General features: G+C 46.7%; 1 protein-coding gene across 1 annotated transcript in view; it reads right to left on the bottom strand.

Moving 5' to 3' along the window:
* LOC135895425 (store-operated calcium entry regulator STIMATE-like) overlaps positions 1–22,714 on the bottom strand; it is a 72,539-nt gene that overhangs the window by 28,575 nt on the left and 21,250 nt on the right. Inside the window, exons 2-4 of the mRNA XM_065423537.1 lie at positions 11,112–11,160; positions 9,739–9,834; positions 6,878–6,999 (exon numbers count right to left, since the gene is read on the bottom strand). Of these exons, the coding sequence (XP_065279609.1) occupies positions 6,878–6,999; positions 9,739–9,834; positions 11,112–11,160 (267 nt within the window). The remainder of the gene's footprint in view (positions 1–6,877; positions 7,000–9,738; positions 9,835–11,111; positions 11,161–22,714) is intronic.

Below are 22,714 nucleotides of genomic sequence, written 5' to 3'. Positions count from 1 at the left end.
ACGTTATCTGCCATAGTTGATACCTGAGAATCTAGGAGAAACAATGGATCCACTAAAACCCCTAAGATTGCAAGGAATGGTGGCAAACTCAGGACATACACAGAGTGCCCTCATCCCCAGTCACAATTGATTCAGTCTGATCCTACCTGAGCTTACATTCCAATTCCCTACCTTTGTCGGCCTCGGAGAGCGCAGGCTACAGCATTTGTGTTAGATTACAGGGAAATCTAGATCACAGCATGTCATTCATATAGCGTGGATACTGCTGGGAAAGCCGCCTCCTCTCTCCTGCACATACAAATTCAATAGCAAGGATGGAACAATGCAGAATCTCACACCTATTGACCACTGGCAGATGCAAAAAAGTCTTAATGGTGCCAACAGCAAATGGTTAATACTCATGTGTCAAACCTAATGGGTGGATAAATCATTTCCCAGAAGAATACGAAGAGTGAACAGTAAATCCACTCGGTGCGGGGTCTGGGGAGGAAGAATACGCGCTGCCAGCTTTTGAGACTTCTTAGTGAGACAAGAAATCCCCCAAGTGAGAGTCTTCTCACCCACTTCCACAAGAGACTGTAGGCTGGTCAACTCCTCCTTGAGATCAACACTCATCGGTCCAACAAAATCAGCAGGGACACTTTGTATCTGTGACCATCAGCAGGAGGAGAGAGTGAGCCACAGGGGATCCCCAGACCCATGCACTGCTCCCTCTGACACAGGCCCAGATAGCCTCCCTCGCAAGTCCCATAAGGACAGACTCACCTCCTGGAGACACTGGAGGGTAAGTTTGGAAAAAGGTGATCATCTGACCTGAGCAAACATTAAATTCCAATCCTGTGTATAAAAGGCTTCAAAGATATTCTTGCATTGTAGCTAGCAAGTGTTAGAAGCAAGTGTATCACCGTCTTCTCTGCTGTAGCCATCTGACTCTTCACTCGCGTGTCTCCATGATACAGGAATGTCCTCCTCCTCATGTCTCATATATTCCAGTTGTGCTGGGGGTGAGAGCCTCCCGGTAGCCTGCAGAGCTTGAATACTCACGAGCAGCGCTGCTTTCTCTCACTCCAAGCCGTTACCACACAACAGGATTACTTTTAATCCATGTGGCTTCTACTGCACTGAGCTGTCAGCAAACCCCATACGTCACTGTCGGATAGTGTTATTCACTGCCTTTACAAAGCCATATGTGCACGGAGCATATACAAAAGGGTTAACTGCAAACCCAAGAGCTATATAGAAGCTAGAAGGCAAATGGAAATTGAGAGTGTGATGGTTTGAATACTCTACAGTAACGTACAAAGAGGTACAGTAATAATTCTGCTGGAAGTAAATTTGCATTTAAAGGTAACATTTAATTGAACACAACATAAGAACGGCCGTACTGGGTCAGACCAAAGGTCCATTTAGCCCAGTATCCTGTCTACCGACAGTGGCCAATGCCAGGTGCCCCAGAGGGAGTGAATCTAGCAGGTAATGATCAAGTGATCTCTCTCCTGCCATCCATCTCCAACACTGATGGAGGGCACCGGCTTGTCAGCTCTGGGGAAGAATGTCTTATTTAACCACAGGATCAAGGGCAGCAATGCACAAGCCTCTCGCATAGGCTGCCTCAATGCAACTCATACCCACGGTGCAGGTACCACCTGTCAGAGCAGATGTTCATCGCCCTTAGCATCTGGCAAGACTGCCAACAAGGGTGCCAGGCAGGCCCAATCCAACATGAACATGAATAGAGTCAGAGGCCTGACTTCAGTGGGCACTGGATCAGCCCAGAGATTGGGCAGGGCCCTGGATCCATTGTCCCTCTCTCGAACCACTGGTAACTGAACTGAGAATAGGTCTGAACTTCAGTTTTCATATCGTACAACTGCAGGAGTTAATTCCCGTTTAAGTTCCATGCATTACAGTGATTCCCCAGTGCACTGCCCCTTGCAGAGGCATCTGCACCCGGGCACAGTGGGTGCATGCAAGTGCAGAATTCCAGTTTCACACCCGCTTTGCCCAGGTGTAAATGCTGCCAGGAGGGGCAAGCCAGTGAGAGATCAGGCCTTTGGTGGTGTTGGACTATTAGGGTTTCCCCCCCCCCCACTCACTTTCCCCCACATACAGCAGTAGTGAGCTAGAATGCAAAGTCAGTCCCTTTCCCCATGGCATCTGGATATTTTTGGTAAGATTTAAGCACTAACAGACCGCTCTCCCTTGGCTGCCCAGGACGTGGGAACACTTGTTATGGAAATATTGTATAAATACCATGACAACAGGCCCAAAAGCATCCCACACAGGTCCTCAGTTAAACTCAACAGCTGGCACGGAGCATGCTCTCCCTACAGCTAACTTTGACCAGCCAAGTTCAATAGGGCACTAAGCAGCATTTAAAGGGTTCTGACCAGCACGTCTTTACATCTCCAGCCAGCAAACTGACTGAATCACCATGCTTGGAACCTCCAGAGTCACTGGAACGACAGGTTCATATCCCAGAAATAGCCACTCAAGCCCTCCTTTCTGGAGAGAAAACTGAAGGGCATCTATAGGAGGGGGATGAGGATGTAGGTAGGGGGATGAACAGGTGAGAAGGGATGTAAAAAATATTTTCAAGTGAAATTGACATGCAACGTAGTAACTTGCACCTTGATCACGGTACATATTCGTTGTTCCCTCTCCCCAGTCCTTTGTTAGCATAGTGTCTATTTGAGACTACGCTCTTTGGGGTAGGAACCACAATTTCATGCGAGTCTGAGGTGCCCGGCACAGCATGGATCCCTATTGCTTGCAATCCCTGATTGTCCACTTCATTTTAAGTGGTCTCCCACAGCACACATGGGTTCCTTCTGCTTAACAATTTGCCCCGACTTGTATTTAGCTCAGGCGAGGTCTACACTAAAAAAGTGAAGTCGACCCAACTACATCACTCAGGGGTGTCAAAAATCCACCCCCTTGAGCAATGTAGTTAAGCTGACCTAAGCTAACACTAGGTCGACAGAAGAATTGTTCGGTTGACCTAGCTCCTGCTTCCTGGGGAGAAGGATTAACCACAGCAATGGGAGAACCCCATCCTGTCACTGCAGAGAGTGTCTACACTGCAGTCTACCATGGCAGCATTTCTAGTGAAAACAGAGCCTCAGACACTTTGGTTACCACCCCCAGGCCTGAAGAAGGCTGAGGTTTTAGCACTAGGCATGGAGAGGACAATATTCCAGGGGGAAACCACAACCGGAATTTGGAGAGAAGGTTGGACAGGACAGGTTGGAGAGAAGGTTGGACAGGTGCTCCTCATGGTGCCACTTCTACACGCAAGAGGAGCACAGCTGCAGCAATCTGGTCCACTTTACACAAAGCAAGAGCAGCTCTTTTAGGATCCAGCAATTTCCCAAGAAAGCCCGGAATCGACCGAAATTTGATCCCCAATTTATCGGGTCAGTGTTCGAAGACTTTAGTCCCCTAAGAGTTATTACGGTCCAAAAGCGTGGAGGAGCCAGGAACAGTTAGAACAAAAAGCAGTCAAGCCGGACAATAGACAGCACCCTAGCTATTCTCCTTGTTAGCCAACTGGCATTCTTCCTCCTAAGCAAGGAGGACTTTGCTCTAGCTGGCTTAATTTTAAAAAGCAGCTTCTGCTCCCTCCTCCATGCCTGCAGCTGAACAGAAAACACAGGGAAGTTTTCACTCATATTAACAAAGCTTTAACTAATCTTAAGAACATAAGAATGGCCATACTGGGGTCAGACCAATGGTCCATCTAGCCCAGTATCCTGTCTTCTGACAGTGGCCAGTGCCAGGAGCTTCCGAGGGAATGAATAGAACAGGTAACCATCCCCTGTCACCCATTCCCAACTTCTGGCAAACAGAGGCTAGGGACACTTCAGAATCTTGGAGAGGATTAATGGAGTTTCTTTATAAAGTTTTAACCTCTCTCTCCAGAAGCCTAGCTTGAACTACCAAAACAAGTCGCTCTTCTGCTGCGAAAGCCGTGGATCTTTTTAAATTTCAAAACCAAGTATGTTATAAAGTTTCTCGCCAATTATGTTGTGCCAAGATCTCAGAGCAAGACAAACACTGAATAAAACCTCAACACCCCTATTGGCTCAAGGTGTCTCTCTAGAGAGTGCCCCAATATGAAAAAAATTGGGTAGAGAGGTTGAGCGACTGGTTCAAAGTAACAATGGCAGGCCTGGGAGAATAGAACTCTGGCACCCTGACTTACTTACCATTAGACAACCTACAGTCCAGGTTGAAAGGTACAATAATGCTGATAAGTTTGGTGCAGAATCTGAAATAAAGCCAGGGATACTGATTCTTTCCCTACTTTTCTAACCATTACACCAGACTCCCACTTGCTGTCTCCAAGGGAAACGCTTGAATTTCCTGAAGAGCCAAGTGATCACATGGAACTTCTCACAGGGGAGAAAACACATTCGGTTTAAAATACCAAGAAAGTTTAAAGCATTTGTTTCTCTTATATACACAAGAATATCACTCTGCCCCTCTGTGCCCCAACCATCCAGGCCACATCAAAGTACTGTCACTTCTTCCTCTAGTTAGTACATCTAAGATCCATCCTCGTTTATCCCTACAGACCCCCCCAAAAAACAACAACCCACCACCCTTTCATCCAGGGTCTCATCCCCCAGCCAGATGGCTGCAGCCGTCTCCTTTTTGGCCCTCTAACTACTCATCTGTCAATTGACACACAAAGACAGCAACCAAGTTACATTCTTGCCCAGATGATCCTCCCCACTTTGAATTGCTCCACCAAATCAAAGATCAGGCTTCTTGTCTTTGTCTTCAAGGCCCTGCATAATTCTTCAGCCATCTTGTCCTTTGCTTCTCCAGCAGCTATCTCCAAACCTCCCATACCACTGCCTAGGCAAGAAGTGCACTGTCTTAGCAAGTTCACAGCATTGCTACACTCTCGCCATTCAAATCCCCGTAGAAGAAAGGTCTAACTCTCCACAACATCTCGGGAGGGTGATCTGGGCAAGAATGTAACTTGGTTGCTATCTGTGTGTGTGTCAGTTGGAAGGGTGCAGATGAGTGGTTAGAGGGCCAAAAAGGAGGAGGTTGCAGCCATCTGGCTGGGAACTGTGACCTTAGATGAAAGGTTTTTTTGCTGTAGGGAAGAAGGATGGATATTAGATGCACTAATGAGCTACAAGAGGCACAACTGCAGGGTAATCTGGGATTGTGTTTACAAAAGTATGGAAGCTTTGTTAGAGAGCCCATAATGAAGGTTGCATTGAGACATACAAATTCCACACTTCATACCCACCTATGCCTGTTTTTCTAACCGACATCAGACACTTTTGAAAGCTTAGATGTCTCAGGAAGAATCATGACTAAAAAAAGTCCTTTTAAACTAACTCTCTCTGTTTCTAGTGGAAGGAACCTAACCTCGCAGGACTGCTGGGAGGATTTGTTTATTTGTACAGCACTTTCAAGATGTGACGCACTAAGCAAGGGCCTGATCCAAAGTTCAAGCCAATGGGAGTCTTTACCCTGATTTCACTTTGGATCAAACTCTAATTGCTTAGATTACCAGATGAAAAGCAACAGGGGGAAAAAAGGAGTCAATCCTGTTTTCATTAAAGTATCCCCGACAATTAAACCTTTATGGGGGTGGGAAAGTGAGAATGTGGCTTTTACTGATGGAATGGTCTAGGAACAGAAGGGAATTCTGTAGGACATGCTGAAGTTTCAGTGGGTCTTTAAGATCACAAAAAAACGAAACTTTTCAAAGCAGTAGGGAAGTATTATTTGTCTTCCCCTCCGAAAGACAGAAGTACTGTACTCACTTAACTTCATCTGCTATTTAGAAAGACAAGTGCTACCCTCTAGTGGAAATGTCTAAAAAAAAAACAGGCTCACAGATCCCAAAGCAGGGGATGAAAGAAAGGGAAGATGATGGTAGAATCTCAGAACTTCAGGCTGAATATCAGAAATACACAAAGTGACGGAGTGATTTCTGAACCCACGATCTAGAAAGAGTTTTTGGGCTGGATTCTATTCTTTAGGACCTATGCAACCCCAAATGGATGAGACCGCTGGCTGGGCATTTTCAGCTACGGATCCTTGATTCAAAACACTTCCTCCATCCAAGTACAAAGCAACCTTGACTAGTCAACATTTATAATGTGGTGTAAGGCTTATGTATTCTCCTAGAGAGGCAGCTTGAATGGGTGCCTCACCAATGAGTTGGAGGGGGAAATTTTTACTTTTGCTGAGTAGGAAGAGTTTGTGGATACTGATCTATTTGTTACCCAATGATTTCATGACATTTTTAATATGAAAGCTAATCTCTAGCATGATTGACAGGTACCTTTGAGAATTAACTATTCATATGAATCATAGAACTGGAAGGGACCTCGAGCAGTCATCTAGTCCAGTCCCCTGCACTCAAGGCAGGACTAAGTATTATATCTAAGGGTATGTCCACACTACCCGCCGGATCGGCGGGTAGCGATTGATCTACCGGGGATCGATTTATCGTGTCTCATCTAGACGCGATAAATCAATCCCCGAACGTGCTCCCCGTCGACTCTGGAACTCCACCAGGGCGAGAGGCGGAAGCGGAGTCGACGGGGGAGCCACGGCCATCAATCCCATGCCGTGAGGACGGGAGGTAAGTCGATCTAAGATGCGTCGACTTCAGCTACGCTATTCTCGTAGCTGAAGTTGCGTATCTTAGATCGACCCCCCCCCCCCCAGTGTAGACCAGGCCCAAGTATTAAAGTATCTTTTTTGAATGCACCCAACATAAGTTCCATTAGCCTGAATCTTCCAGCAAACATCAGAAGTGTGAACTTGCTGTGTGTTTTGTATAAAGATGATGTAGAAATATTGGAGGGAAAGGAAGAGGGTCGGGTTGTCCTACACCTACCATACTCTCCAAAGACTAGGCATGTGTACTTCCGATGCTCCACAACCCAGGAGACAACCTTCACACCGAACCAGATCAGCAGCATCCCCAGTGTGGCATCGAGGATGAAATTCATTAGGTAGCTAAGAGAGGGGGGAGAAAACACCCTGTGTAACACTTGAAAATTCAGGCTCAGTTGGGTTCTTAACTCCCAATGAATCAGAATAGATTCTGATAGATACTTTGGAAGTCCCCATTCAGATAAGACAAGCTTCATTATATGCAGTAGTCCCAATTCTCCTTCCTTGTATATTGGTGAGACTATGAAATAACTCCATTAAAGCCAACAGTACTGTTGGTATAGAATCTATACAAGGGAGAAGCCACAAATGAAAGGAGAATTGGGTCCAAAGTCTACCCTGTCCCCCGACTCCTCATCTGTAAAGTTCTAAGATTCTGTTCATGATATGTTACAGGATCAAATTAGCCTGAGAATATCTTCTATGGTACTTAGGAAATCAGTATCCAGTTTTGATTTATTGTATAGTCATGAATGGTGTGAAATTTTCTTTTCAGAACTCCAAAGAGATAAAGCCCAATGAATGACTATTTCAATATCCAATCTTTCAATCTATAACCACCTTGGGAACACTTTAGCAAATCTTCCCTCCCAGTACACACTGGCTTATCACTGCACTGTTATTCATTGTTAAGAGTAATTCTCTGGGATTTCAGTAGCCTCATACATATTTTAAAGTTACACACGTACTTAAGTTTCTTTAGAGGATTGGGGTCTAGGCTTTGTATCTCTTCTGCCAGAGTCCACGGACAAAGCCCTGAGACGCTAAATTACTTTGTTCAGGGCTCAGATTACATGGACGTAAGTACTTCGATAGTCCCTAACATTAGGGTTGCCAACTGTCTAATCACACAACCCCAACCATCCTTGCCCTGCCCTTGTCCCGCCCCTGCCCCACCGCTTCTCCGAGGCCCTGCCTCACTCACTCCATCCCCCCCTCCCTCTGTCTCGCTCTCCCCCACACTCACTCGCTTTCACCAGCCTCGGGCAGGGGGTTAGGTTGCAGGAGAGGGTGCGGGCTCTGGGCTGGGGCCGAGAGGTTCAGAGTATGGGTGGAAGCTCCAGGCTGAGCCTGGGGCAGAGGGTTGGGGTGCAGGAGGGAGTGTGAGGGTGCGGGCTCTGGGAGGGAGTTTGGATGCAGGAGGGGCTCAGGACTGGGGTACAGAGGGGATGAGGGGTGCAGGCTCTGGCCGGGCAGCACTTACGTCAGGTGGCTTCTGGTTGGTGGTGCAGCGGGGCTAAGGCAGGCTCCTTGCCTGCCCTGGCCTTGTGCGGCTTGCAGAAGCAGCCAGCCAATGGGAACTGTGGGGGCGGTGCTTGTAGGCAGGGGCAGCATGTGGAGACCCCCTGCCCCTCCCTGGGGCCGCAAGGGTGTGCTGGCTGCTTCCCGGAGCGGCATGGGGCCAGGGCATGCAGGGAGCCTGCCTTAGGCCTGCTGCACCGCCGGACTTTAAGCAGGCTAAAATCTCCCAGACTGGCTTCAGTAGCCTCAGGGAGATACAGCCCGATTCCAGAAGACTCCTGGCAAAGTGGGAGGGTTGGCAACCCTACCTAACAGTAACATACATGTTAAGGAAGTGGGGGAACACAGAGCTCTGCTGCGCTTTTTTGTTTAACCTATGAAGAATCACAGACTTTGCAAATTAGAAGAGTAGGTTCAACTTTGGGCCAACACCATTTAAAGAGATACTACCAATTTTTTTCGGAGCCAACTGGTTTTTTTTTAAAGCTATAGCTGGGCTTTCAGAGATTCTAAAGCCAGACGCGACCATTGTGATCATCTTGTCTGACCTCCCGTATACCAAAGGCCAGAGAAGTTTCCAAGTAATTCTAATGGAGTTAGTCAAAAAAACTGAGGAGGAGTTAAGTCTAGTATGAATAAATGATGTGTGGTAAAAGAAAGGCAGTCTTTCTTTCGATTTACACCCCTCCCCCAGCCTTCTACAATAGTGTGAACGCAAATGCTAGTGCGGGAGAGCCAGAAAGTGACACTGAATGAAAATCAGATGGAAAAACAAGAGTAACAGATTTCAACACATCTTTATGGCTTTAATAGTATGAAGTACTAATAGCACAGGTAAAGGCAGACATTTTAAACTATGATTCTCCTCTAAAAGGCCTGATTTCAGAACGTCAGACGTGCAAGAGACAATTACACATTTAGCTTGCATATGTACCAAATGCAATTATAATGTGCAAATATATTATCCATCAATATGTATATGGCACTTTATCCATAGGTCTCAGAGTACTTTTACAAGGACGGGGAAAAATCTTCCTTCTGCCCCAAATAGGTCACACAGCAATTGACAACAGAGCCCAGATCTCCAGAATCTCAGCCATTGGACAGCTCTGCCTCCCAAATAACTGCACCGGCGGACCAGGAATGCAGCTGCACATTACTGGAAGTGCAAAAATGAGAGTGCCAGATACTTTGAAAACCCCAGATGCCTCCACCCAGATGAGAAACACAGACTGTTAGATGAGAATTAACAGCATTAAGAGGATCTAAGTCAGCGTCTGTTTCTACAGTAGAGACGATAGATGCAAGCGAATTTAGATTCCTTCAGTCCCAACTATAGAACATTAATGCAAGTGTAACACCGATAGACCCTGGGCGTCGGCGGGCAGGATCGAACCTGGGACCTTTAGAGCTTAGTGCACGAGTCTCTACCGCATGAGCTAAAAGCCAAACAGATGTTAGCTAAGGCTGTAGAGCGAGCCAACTCTCTCTCCCCCGCTCCTGGACAGAACACCACACCCAGAAGGTGCGTTGGCTACACAAGCACAATGCTATACTCACAGAGAGCAGGGATCTTCTGCAGTATGACCAGACAGGAAAACATTAGCAAAATGGATGAAGAGGGCACCTATTGCTTGCTTGGAGGTATCATAAAACCTGAAAAGATTAGATGCAACAACCTTTCCAATAGCAGCAGTAGAGTGTTAGCCGGCACACGAAATCACACTGGTGAAGATGGGGATCTCAGATCAAGCCTGGCACAAGCAGCTTTTGTAATCCACAGGTGGGATTACCAGAAGCTCTCATTGAAGTAAATGGGAGCAGAGGTAGGCCGGTGCCAAGTGCTTTTGAAAACCCCACCCCCACAAGGAGCAGCAAGCGCAACTCATGGATTTACACCATTACCAGACATGCATTTCAGAGAGTTCACTGGATGTGAGCCCCCGGCACATTGAATGCAGCATTAGTGAGGGCGCTATTAGGAAACAGGGTGGGGATGGGGGAGGAGAATTGAGCCTCCATAAGCCCATTCAGGCCTGGGCCTCCCGGCTGAGGCTGCCAGCAAGAAGGAAGTCAGCACCAACTGTGCTGGTGTTTTTTCCCCGATGGAACGGGACTGAATCACCAACTTCGTTCAGAGCCCATGTAAGATGACAGGAGACTGTGAAAGCTTTTGGTGACTACTGAGCTGGGCCGGGTTCAGCTGGCAGGGCCGGCTCCAGGGTTTTGGCTGCCCCAAGCAGCCAAAACAAAAACAAAAACCAAAATAAACAAAAAAAAGCCGCGATCGCGATCTATGGCGGCAATTCGGCGGGAGGTCCTTCACTCCCAGGCGGAGTGACGGACCGTCCGCCCAATTGCCGCCGAATACCTGGACGTGCCGCCCCTCTCCGGAGCGGCCGCCCCAAGCACCTGCTTGACAAGCTGGTGCCTGGAGCCGGCCCTGTCAGCTGATATCTTAGCGACGAGAGGTTCTCCTGCACGGTCATGAAGCCATTCAGTCCCTGATATGAGACCTGTTTCTACATCCCTTAGCTACAAATGCACAGGTGTAGCAGGCTTCTTAACTTGGCTCTCACTGCAGCGTAACAAACGTTATGTTGGGAACTGCATACAGCTGTCTGGAGCTAATGATAGTGAGCTGGTAATGCCTGGAGACTTCTCGACGAACAGTAAAAGGTACTAAACAGGGCCAAATACCCTGTAGCATCTGAGATTACAGTATTTCAATCAATTTCATCTATAATGTGATGGGAACTTTATAGGAAGTAACACCACTAAGAATTTCAGTCTGTTCACTATTTCCATGTTAAACGTTTAGGAACAGGAAGGACCTGGAAGCCCATTAATGATCAGAGTAAACATAAAAAGCCGTTCTGCAAGACAGAATCTATTCCCCTTAGTTCAGAGCTTTTAAAAAAGCTATTTCTCACCAGATCCTCCAGGGACGCCTCTCTTCTTTTGGCTCCTGAAAGCGCTTTACTGTAAAGACAGAGACAATTAAAGGTCAGATTTACAAGGAAATGAGAGCTTACTGTATAATTGGACTAAGCAGCAAGATTAGAAGGTAGGAGGATTAAGACAAACCCTGACATTTCTCTGGAGTCTGTTTTGCCTCTGTTATACTCAGCCCAAGGCCTTCTTTGGGCTAGGATAAAAGGGTTACCCCATACATTTAAGTCATCTAGTGTAGACTTTAACAAATCCAACAATGGTCACATGAAAGCCTAGGGGAGAGCCTAGAGCAGAGGTGGGCAAACTGCGGCCCGCGGGCCACATCCAGCCCACGGGACCCCCCTGCCCAGCCCCTGAGCTCCTGGCCCGGGAGGCTAGCCCCCGCCCCCTCCCCCGCTATTCCCCCTCCCCCGCAGCCTCAGCTCGCTCCGCCACTGGCGCAATGCTCTGGGCGGCGAGGTCTTGCCAGGCAGTGCAGCTGCAGAGCCTTGGCCTGACCCGGTGCTCTGTGCTGTGCGGTAAGGGGGCAGGGAGCGGGCTGGAGGGGGGGTTGGATAAAGGGCAGGGGAGTTCGGGGTGATGGTCGAGGGCGGAGGTGTGGATAGGGGTCAGGGCGGTCAGAGGGTGGGGAATAGGGGGGTTGATAGGGGTTGGGGCGATCAGAGGGCAGGGAACAGGAGGTTGAATGGGGGCAGGGGTCCGGGGGGGGCAGTCAGGAAGGAGAGGGGGGGTTGGATGGGGCGGCGGGGGGCAGTCAGGGGCAGGGGTTCTGGGGGCGGTCAGGGGACAGAGAGGGGTGGATGGGGCAGGAGTCCTGGGGGGGCCGTCAGAGGGCGAGAAGCAGGGGCCGGGCCATGCCTGGCTGTTTGGGGAGGCACCGCCTCCCCTAACCGGCCCTCCATACAATTTCGGTAACCCGATGTGGCCTTCAGGCCAAAAAGTTTGCCCGCCCCTGGCCTAGAGTCTACCATTTAGATGTGGCCAAGCCGGGAGACTCAGAGCCAAGCCAAGGGATCTGGCTGAGCTTTGCAAGCTGGAGCATGAGCAGAGACACGAGAACTGATCATACACCTATCAAACCACCAGACAGTTAACACCAGAAATAGTCTCACTAGCTTGGCTCAGGCTCTATCGCTCTTGGAGCCAGGCATGCCGCTGGCCCCAGGCGTGTGCTATTATGGGCTTGCCCACTTTTAAACACAGCACTGCAATTTCAGGGATATGAAGGATGCGAGTGCAGTATTTCTTGCCACAAAAAACGGGACTTTAGGAGACAACCCTACAGTGGCAGCTGGGTGCACTGGGTTACCTCTGACTTCTAGGATTTTATCGGTCTAATCTGAGCTATAAACTTCTGATTCCCATTCCTAGCTCCTGGAAGTCTCTTTAAGCCTCAGAGATGGTGACCGGATTATCACCGTTACCCTATGAAGTTCCTAATTGTCAACTAAGGATGGTTTCTAATTGGGGGTGAGAAAAATGATTCAGAAGAGAGAGACACACCTGGCCCACTCCAAAATGAAGTACTATAAACCACTCCAAATTTAGTACTATAAACCTCCAAAAACATTGAAAACAACATTTTAAAGCTACAAGCTTGATTTAAGTCACGGGTGGCATTATCAAAATGTTATCCAACTCGTGCATAATATAGGAGTTAACCAATGGCTGACTGCGACTGAACATGCAGCATGTACAGTCTGGGCAAGTTCATCTTGACAAAAACCCTTCCGTTTTTACGTCTCTCAAGTTTGAAAGTGGAGGGGTTTGTATTTAAACACGTGACTGCTGCAGGATGGAAGCAATATCCTGGACTAAAACTTAAGTGCCTTTCGCTGTATAGGAACTACAGAAATGACAAGATACTAGGGTTACCATCCGTCCGTATTTCCCCGGACATGTCCGGCTTTTGCGTCTCTAAATAGCCGTCCGGGAGGAATTGGTAACAAGGTTAAAATGTCCGGGGGGGTTTTCTCCCTCGCCTCCCTCCCTCCCTTCCATGCAGAGTGCGGCTGCTGATTCGGCGGCTGGGCCGATTGAGCCGCTCCCGTTGGCCTCCAGCAGCCAGAGCCCTCCCCTGCTCCCCCGTCCCTCTGTCTGCAGCCCTGTGTAACACACAAACCGACCCACCGGGCAGCGTGTTTTGCAAACACGTGGAGCCAGAATGGTAAGGGGAGTCCGGGGGGGGGGGCAATCAGGGAGCAGGGGAGTGTTGGATGGGTTCCCGGCCTCTACCTGCCATCCCCCCTCTGCGCGTCCGTCCCCCCCGTGGGTCCCCTCCCGCCTCTCCCTTGCCTGCTTGTACTGCCAGAGCCAGCAGCAACTGCTGTCTGCTGCCCCCGGGTCCTAGCGTCCCCCATCCACTAATGGGAAGACAGGCTGCCCTTACCCTTCCCTTGAGCCTCTCCAATGCCCCAAACCCCTCAGCCCCAGCCCCCCACACCCTAATCCTCTGCCCCAGCCCTGAGCCCCCTCCTGCATCATGAACCCCTCATCCTCAGACCCACAGCCCTCACCCCTGCATCCCCTCCTATCCCCAAACCCCCTCCCCCTTTCCGCACACCCCGTCCTGCCCTCAAACTTCCTCCCAAAGCCTGCACCCCCTCCCTTTGCACCGCCTCCCACCCCCAAACTCCATCCCAGAGCCTGCACCCCTCACCTCCTCCTGCACACCCACCCCCTGCCCCAGCCCGGAGCCTGCACCCAGCACCCAAACTCTATCCCAGAACCTCCACCCTGCACCCCTCCTGCACCCTAATCCCCAGCCCAGGACCTGCACCCCAGACCTCCTCCCCCCACCCAACCCCCCTCCCAGAGCCTTAGGCAGGTGGGGGGTGGGTTCTGGGCACCACCAAAATTTCTACAACCCTGCCACCCATGCGAGTGGATAAGGGTCGGGGCAGTCAGGGGACAGGTAGAGTCCTAGGGGGGGCAGTTAGGGTGGGGGGTTCTCAGCAGGGGGCAGTCAGGGGACAAGAAGCAGGGGGGGTTGGGGGTCTGAGGGGGGCAGTCAGGGGGTGGGAAGTGGGAGGGAGTGGATGGGGGCAGGGCGGGGGCGGGGCTAGGGTGGGGCTCCCCCCCAGTGTCCTCTTTTTTGATTGTGGAAATATGGTAACCCTACAAGATACTAACACAGAGACTAACACAAGGAGCACTAGGTTAGATGGCACAGCAATAGGGTGGGTACACACAACATTTAATAGTGCAAACCACCCATACAAAATACAATTATATAAACTCAAAGTAAAGGCTTAACCAAAGTTTCCAACTCGTTCTTACCGAGGACAACAGCTCGTGGACTGACAGACTCTTCAGCAGCAGGTAAAATAAGCTCATCAGGAAGACAGAAGTGACTGACAGAGGAGAGGGTTGAAAGACAGTGAAAAAGTAAGATTATGAACCACCACAACACCCACTAAATACAAGAATGGGCATGTTTGACTGAACGGTCTTTGCAAGTTCCTAGCAAGGTCTTGTTTCTATTTAATCAACTTGACACTACATAGTCCCTCCATCTATGGCCATGTCTACGCTACAAATTAGATCCACCTAATTTACGACAACATACAGCCACCGCAGTTATTAAATCACTTGTGTGTGCGCACACTTGGCTTCTTGTATTGGCAGTGTGCATCCTCACCAGGAACGCTTCTATCGCTGTATTGTCAATGTGGGTCATGGCAGAACAGCTCCTGAAGGCCAATAACTGTCGAGCTGGTATTACTAAATCAGCACAGAGAGGCATTTGCGGCGGTGGGAGCCAAACTTAAGTGAAGACACTTCCACAGCTAGGTCGATGTAAGGCAGCTTACGTCGACCTAACCATGTAGCATAGACCAGGCCCAAGAGCACGTTCAACGTTCATTAAATCGGTCAGTCCACTTGTGAGATAGGTATCCACATCCTGTTTTAAAGGGAGGAAACTAAATCAGAGAGCTTAAGTGACTGGCCCGAGGTCACACCAGTAGTCAGTGGCAGAGCTAGGAATATATTGAATTTCTCCAGACTCCCAGTCTGGTATTGTAACCACTTGCCAACATTCCTTCGCTCATTTATAAACAAAGGCTGCAGCGATACACAGATTCTCACTTGAGACTCTCCTGGAAAAGGGAACTAGGTTAAGGGTGGAGTGGATGCAAGATGCAATCGTAGTGCAGGTCAGCACATGTCTGGGCACAGGTAATGGGATTTCACGTTCATTTCAGAGCGTGCGAATGCACACAGACTAGATCACTACACTTCCCTTGTCAGCCCTGGAGGGAGAGGGAATCACAATAACATAAGGAGAACCTGTGAAAGCAGCAGGATCAGGGAGAGATGGAGAAAAACTTCCTCAAATACAGATGGATGTTGCAATTGAGAAGCCAACGTCTGTGGCTGTGCTAAGCTGGTTTCAAACGTGTTACCTCATCTGAGGTGCCTGCTTTCCATAAGGTGTTTCCACTACAAGGGTCTCCAGAAGCGCCTCACACTCGGTGTACCCCCAGCGACTAGAGTTTTGAGCCATCTATTTCAACTGTACACCAGAAGTTAGACAGACAGCAGGCAGGCTGGCTTTGGGCAGGTAGCACATACCGCTCTAGTACTTCCTCTCACCACAACTCCCAGAGGAGGAGGCTATTCTCAGTGATTTTCCTATTAATGAAGACTGAAAGGTCCCTGCAGTTACCGAACAACTACAGCAATTCATTTCTAGCCCAGCCACTTATAACTGCTCCCACGTTTATCATCATGGGGGCTGGGGGGCTCTGTGCAGATACATTCCAAGGTAGTAATGGGCTAGGGGCACATTTGGACTGGAAAAGCGGTTTGTCAAGATTGTTTTGGCTTGTACTGTACATGGTGACACGAGCATTGTAAGGGGGTCTCAGAAAGGGCAAAGTCTATGTCCCAAAGAGCTTACCAGAATTGTCCTGGTCCATGTTTGTGCGGTGCTTAGCAGAATGAGTTGTGGCCTCTAGGCCCCAATACAAATAGTAAGTACCTGACCATCTGAAAGCAGCGAGGATAGCATTAAACCCCAAAACTATGGCCTTCCAACTAAGTTGTATGAATCAGAAAGTCTATTCTAAGGAGAAAGTCGGTAATTAAACTTAAGACCACAGAAGTTGGTCTGATTTAGTTGGGGTTGGTCCTGCTTTGAGCAGGGGGTTGGACTAGATGACCTCCTGAGGTCTCTTCCAACCCTAATATTCTATGATTCTAAGATGGATCACAACGGGCGGTTTGTTTTGAAAAGCTTTGACAGCTTGGAGCGGGACCCCAACAGAGTTATTTGGAGTCAGTGATTGTTTTCCTTCCAGGTCAGAAAGTTTCAGACAGACACTACTACTACCACCACCAAAAAAAGTGTTGCCCCCCTCATCCCATTTACCACAGTTGTACTCCAGCTGAGCCTTCAGTGATAGATTGATGAATAGTGCCATCTAGTGGGAGGCTGTGTGATGCCGTGTCACCAGGGGACAGGATATCGACACACATGAGCATCAGTGAATAAGCGTGGTGTATAATCCCATTAGAAAAGATAACCCTAGGGGATATATGGTGAACTGTAATAGCCCAACCCTTTTACATATGTACTAGATGTGCCGGCTGAAGTAGCTAGGCATGATTATTAATTATATTAGCAATGCTCAAGTAGTTACTAAGCTGATGACAGCAGGAGTCTGAACAGGCCTTCAAGGTAGCCTGTCTTATCACCACTTTAAGCCACTGTACTCTGCAATCTACTTGCTTTTCAAAATATTAGAAGATCCAAAATAGGTATGTGCTGAAACCACTACCTATCATGCCACCAAATACAATCTCATTGTTTTCTTGTACTCCCCCATCCACCTGTTGTCTCTTCGCTTATACTTTGGTTGTAAACTCTCTGGGGGGTAAGCACCATCTTATTATGTGTTTGTGCAATACCTGCACAAGGGTTCATAACTAGGAATCCTACCACGATACCTGCTCAGATCTGCAAGCGTGGAACAGTGAAGTAAGTGATGCTGGGTAATTCTGTCCTCAACTTTCAACTGAGGCTCTCAGAAATGCTTTACTCGCTCTCACAGTAGAGGAGCAAGGATAAGTTCTTTGTGATTTGTAAAGAGTATCCTTGTTCTAGAGACTGGGGCACAGGGAAATTCAGCGATTTATCCAAAGTCAGATAGGAAGTCTGTAGGCAAAGCCATCTTGATTGCACTCTGCATACCAAGGCAATATAGATAAGTCATAATAAGTACCAGCAGTGGTAATGATTGGCTACCCAGATCTCTGGTCTCCTAGCCTTGGGTTCCAACTACTAGTCAAGCCCCACGCTCTGCATTTTTCCATAAGGTAGGAGATTCTGTTGATAGGAACAGACGATTTGCTACACTGTATCAGACCAGAAGTCCATCTAATCCCGTAATACATTAACAATAGCCACGACCAAATGCTCCAGACTCGCAGGGGTAGGCAACCTATGGCACGCGAGCTGATTTTCAGTGGCACTCACACTGCCAGGGTCCTGGACACCGGTCCAGGGGGCTCTGCATTTTAATTTAATTTTAAATGAAGCTTCCTAAACATTTTAAAAACCTTATTTACTTTACATACAATAGTTTAATTATATATTACAGACTTATAGAAAGAGACCTTCTAAAAACGTTAAAATGTATTACTGGCACACGAAACGTTAAATTAGAGTGAATAAATGAAGACTCGGCACACCACTTCTGAAAGGTTGCCGACCCCTGCTCCAGAGGAAGGTGCAAAGAACCCTTGTAATCAACAATTATGGCATAATCTGTCCATATGGGAAGTTATTTCCTAACCTCCCCACCACACTGAGGGGACATCAGGCATTTTTCCTCTCTCCTAGTGTTGCCCACTCATGATTTTGTTAAGAGTCTTGCAATTTGGTGTTTTTAGAATCCCAGCTCTCAGAATCTTGTGATTAATAGACAGGTTTTACTTTCATAAGTTTCTAGCCCTCATAGTTAGGGGGGAAAGCCTGAAAATGTGACCCCTGAAGGCTCAAAACACCAGGAGGCTTTCAGTTTCTTATGCTAGGAGAATGGTCACTCCTATTGTACCCTAACCAACTTTCTCAGTAGCTCAGTATCTTGTCTTCTGACATTGGCCAATGCCAGGTGCCTCAGAGGGAATGAACAGAGCAGGTAATCAGCGAGTGATCCATCCCCTGTTGCCCATTACCAGCTTCTGGCAAACAGAGGCTAGGGACACCATCCCTGCCCATCCTGGCTAATAGCCATTGATGGACCTATCCTCCATGAATTTATTTAGTTCTTTTTTGAACCCTGTTATAGTCTTGGCCTTCACAACATCCTCTGGCAAGGAGTTCCACAGGTTGATTGAGGTGTGTGAAGAAATACTTGCTTTTGTTTGTTTTAAACCTGCTGCCTATTAATTTCATTTGGTGACCCCTAATTCTTGTGTTATTAAAAGTAAATAACGTTTCCTTATTTACTTTTTCCGCACCAGTCATGATTTTATAGACCTCAATCATATCTTCCCCTTAGTTATCCCTTTTTTTCCAAACAGAAAAGTCCCAAGTACTCAAGATGTGGGCGTACCATAGATTTATATAGAGGCAATATGATATTTTCTGTCTTCTTATCTATCCCTTTCTTAGTGATTCCCAACATTCTCTAAGTGCCCTTTCCAATCTAGTTAGGAAACATTCCAAGCTGCCACCACTTCTCTTGGGAGGTTATACAGGACTGGCACGTTATTGCAACAGAATGTGTGCAGTGCTTGCTATCAAATGATGGAAACGGAGCCTTTTTTGCAATAAAATTAATTTTGAGAGGCTACTTGTGTCTTGTTCTGTGCATGGGAGAAAGGGTTACAGGCCAGTTCAGCTGGAGAAAGGTACTTCAATCCCAAGTCTAAGATCAGTTAGCGTTGCAGTGCAGAGAAATGTATCAAACTGGAAGGGAGTAGCTGTTTAACAGCACATGCAGACCATTGAGCAAACTACCCAGCTGACCATTAACCTGGCAGCAGGAGCATCCGTGATTATTCTCATTGCTGTCCTAATGGAAAATGACATGTTATGTATCTAGAACTGCTCAGGCTAAAAAGACAGTAATTCTGTGTGATAAGATGACAAATAAGAGGTAAGAAGTTAATGGTGTGGTGCCTTGTTGAGCACGGCTTGTCACGCCTCATTAGATTTAAGAGAGTTATCCGAGACTGTAATTATCAGAGACAGTAAAACTGTTGTATTAAAGATAAAAGCTAGTATTATAGAGAAATAATTAACTGCTTAATAGGGCATTTACTGGGTAGAGCTGTGGCAGGCTGTCTCTGAATTAAAAGCTAGAAAGCCAGCCAAGATTACTGGGGCTTAAGCAGGCAAGTGAAGTAGTTCAGTAGCTGTGACCTAAAAGGTTATTGGCGATGTTAAATCCACATAAAGATGACTCTGGTTTCTTTGAAAGCTGAAAAACCCTCTGCGAAGAGATGAGTTTTTTCTTCCAGAGTGCAGTTTCCACAATATATTTCCAGTAAATACAGACTGAACAGTAACTGGATGAAGTTTTAGGAAGAATACAGGGACCTTCTGCAAACTAAGGAGAGCCATAACACACGCCCATCCATTAGGGTCAGTTCAGAATTGACTAGCGGCCTCTAGGCAATAGGATTCTGGACTGGAACTCTGCAGATATGGATTCTAATCCCAGTTGTGCTTGTGGCCTGCTGCGTGACCCTGGGTCAGTCCTTTCATCTCCACCTCTCTTCCCATGCTTGTTTATTTAGAGTGGTGCAGGACAAGTTGTGTGTACATCTAGTGCCGAGTACAATTAGGCTCGGCCGAATTCGATAGCTGTCGAAATGATTTTAAAAAATTGAAGTTTATTTGATTTAAATTTTCACAGTTGTGGGAATTTCTGGAGGGTCAGACAATTAACGACAGTAGAGAGACTCAAAAAAGCAAAATCTTTATTAACGGTTAAAACACAAATTGTCAACATCGCATGTTAAAATATACAAAGTAAATATCCTTAAAAATCAACAAATCAAACCCGTTTTTACTAGTCATTCACTTATCTATTTGTAACAAGCCTAATTCGAAAGTCTAAGTCATAGATTTTGACTAATACGTTCTCAGGCAGCATTTTTCTTTACCTATCTGTAAATGTTTATTGATTGAAATACATATTTTCCCTCAGTTGGTATGTGTACAGTCAAATCAACATTTGCGGATAAAAATCTAATCCTTCCAAGTCTACATATAATGAGTCCGATCTCATTTGATGCCTCTAGGTGCTAGTGTAACACAAATAATGAAGATTGCATATTCCATTTACTAAATGTGCATTTATTGAGTAGAAAAGAAAGTAAGAGCCAGACCAAGCTCACATTCCTAATCTCTTTCTAATAGGTACATAGGTGTCGGGATTTTTGTAGCATGTCTTAGCAAGCTAAGGTGGAGTCCAGCTTCATTTATAACCCCCTTCCTTTGCTCAGAACTTGGGCACAGAGTGCCTTTGGAGCCCAAATTTGTCATGCTTGGTGTCAGCCCAGAGATAAGTTGTTTGGAAAGATCAATCAAAAATTGGTCCAGCAGTTTGGAGTTCTGAAAATATAAACACATGCACTGCTGACTGGAACCTCATGAGCAGAAACTGTACACAACTCAACCACTAATCATACTTATTGAATCTGGGATAGTCCCTTCATTATATGGGTCTATGGGCAGAGAACTATTCAGCCATTCAGTTGTACACAGTGCTGGAAAGCTTTACTGGACAAATAGAAAGACGTGGGAGCTGTCCCAAAGTGGTCACAATCTAATTTTGAACATGTGACTAGCAAAAGTAACAGGAGGAGGGGAACACAGTAAAGCAATGAGCTCACAAGTGTAGTCAGTGGAGAGGTGTTTGTCCCGCTCCACCAATTGTTAATGCAAACAGATTTATGAAACCGCTACAGCCTTTGAGCAAAGGAAGTTTGGTTCTTTAGCTCAAGTAATAGATGCTCATATTTTTAAAGCCAGAAGTCTCAAGTTCAGTCCTTGATGGCCCACTCAAGATCACTGTTACATGTACATCTTGATGGCCGCTTAGACTTGCTCCTAATAGTCATCATAGAAAGATGGTATATTATTTTGCATCCTGAAAGTTAGAGAGTTAGATTTTTTCCCCCCCATTATGACAGTCATAAAATACTAGAGTAACTTAGCCTGCTGGGACATCTGAGATTTAGGGCCATTCAGCATGAAACATTTGGACTTTCAGAACTACTGAATCATTTTCTTCAAACTTGTCTAGGTTTGTAGATCTTAAAGACTTACAACTCAAGACAAGTTTGAAGACTACTACTATTAGAAGTTAGTGTTTATACTCACCAAGCCCTAGGAATATGTTTAGAGGAACTGTAATCACTTTAGTAGTATTTAAGTCAGGCCAGTTTTGAAACACTTCTTGCATGTTTATAATTAAGTTGTGTTCTTCCCGTCTTAGTTTTACTAAACAAATGCATCAAATTTAAAGCAGCATGTGCAATTAGCGAAAGGCTTTAAAGATCCATTTTCTACTTGTTGAAATCAACCATTTCAATTAAGAAAAAAGTTAGAGAGATTTAAAGAGAAGACTGCCCTCTCTAACACTTAGCATTAAAATAGGATGGAAACAGGATGCTTAATAGGACAGGAGAGCAAGTGCCAGTGATAAAACAGACTTTGAAAAGACTGATCCCCTCTTCATACCTCTTTTCAACACTGAAGTGGCTCTACATGATTTGTCTCATACAAAATACTGTAATACACCATTCCAGGTTGGAGGAATACAGGCTGCTTCTAATCTTTCCAATTATTAAAGTGATTAATAATGGCCTATAGCTGAAATGGGTCTCCATTTCTGCTATGAGTGATGCGTAATCCCAGTTTAATACCATTTCTTAAAAATGCATTGATTTGTAGACTGAAGAAAGAGTGAGCTCAGGTCTATAAAAGTAGGTTTTTTGTTCTGGCTGATAGTAAGTAATCTGTTCGGGTCTTTCCGGTAAATTAAGCTCTGCGAGTAGATTTCGGTGTAGAAGCCTATTATAATAAGAACAATATCAATAAAGCCCCAAACATCCTCCTAACCACACAGTAAGATATATTGCGCTTTGCATCTGTAGATACTACAATGCTTCATAAAAAGGTGGCCAAGGATTCTTCACTTTCCCAAATGGGTAAACTCAGAAGCGAGGTGACTACCCCAAGGTCACCTGCAGGTCAGTGGCACAGCTCTGCTGGCAACAGAACCCAGGTTTCCCCCCAACTCCCAGTCCAGTGATCTGTCCACCCAGCAGCATTGCCCCAACAGGAATCATGGTTCTCACTAGGTTTCCAGTGTCCATCAAGTGCAACATCAGTGACAGCAGGGATCAAAACCAGTTCTTGCCATTGAAAAACAAACAAACACCCCCAACCAACTAAAAACCAATAGGCTCCTGCCTTTTGAGCTGAAGGCAAACCCTCTGTAAGCAGTATAGGGCTTAGGATTTAACTGAGCAGTCCAGTACAGGTACGGAATGGATGAACTAGCCCATTAACGTTTGTCCACAGAAAGACCCCGAAAAGCCATCTTCAGCTCCTTTC

The sequence above is a fragment of the Emys orbicularis genome, chromosome 1 (assembly GCF_028017835.1).
Source record: "Emys orbicularis isolate rEmyOrb1 chromosome 1, rEmyOrb1.hap1, whole genome shotgun sequence".
NCBI classification, from domain to species: domain Eukaryota; kingdom Metazoa; phylum Chordata; order Testudines; family Emydidae; genus Emys; species Emys orbicularis.
The sequence above is the reverse complement of the archived record's forward strand: the minus strand, read 5'-3'. Positions and strand labels throughout refer to the sequence as shown.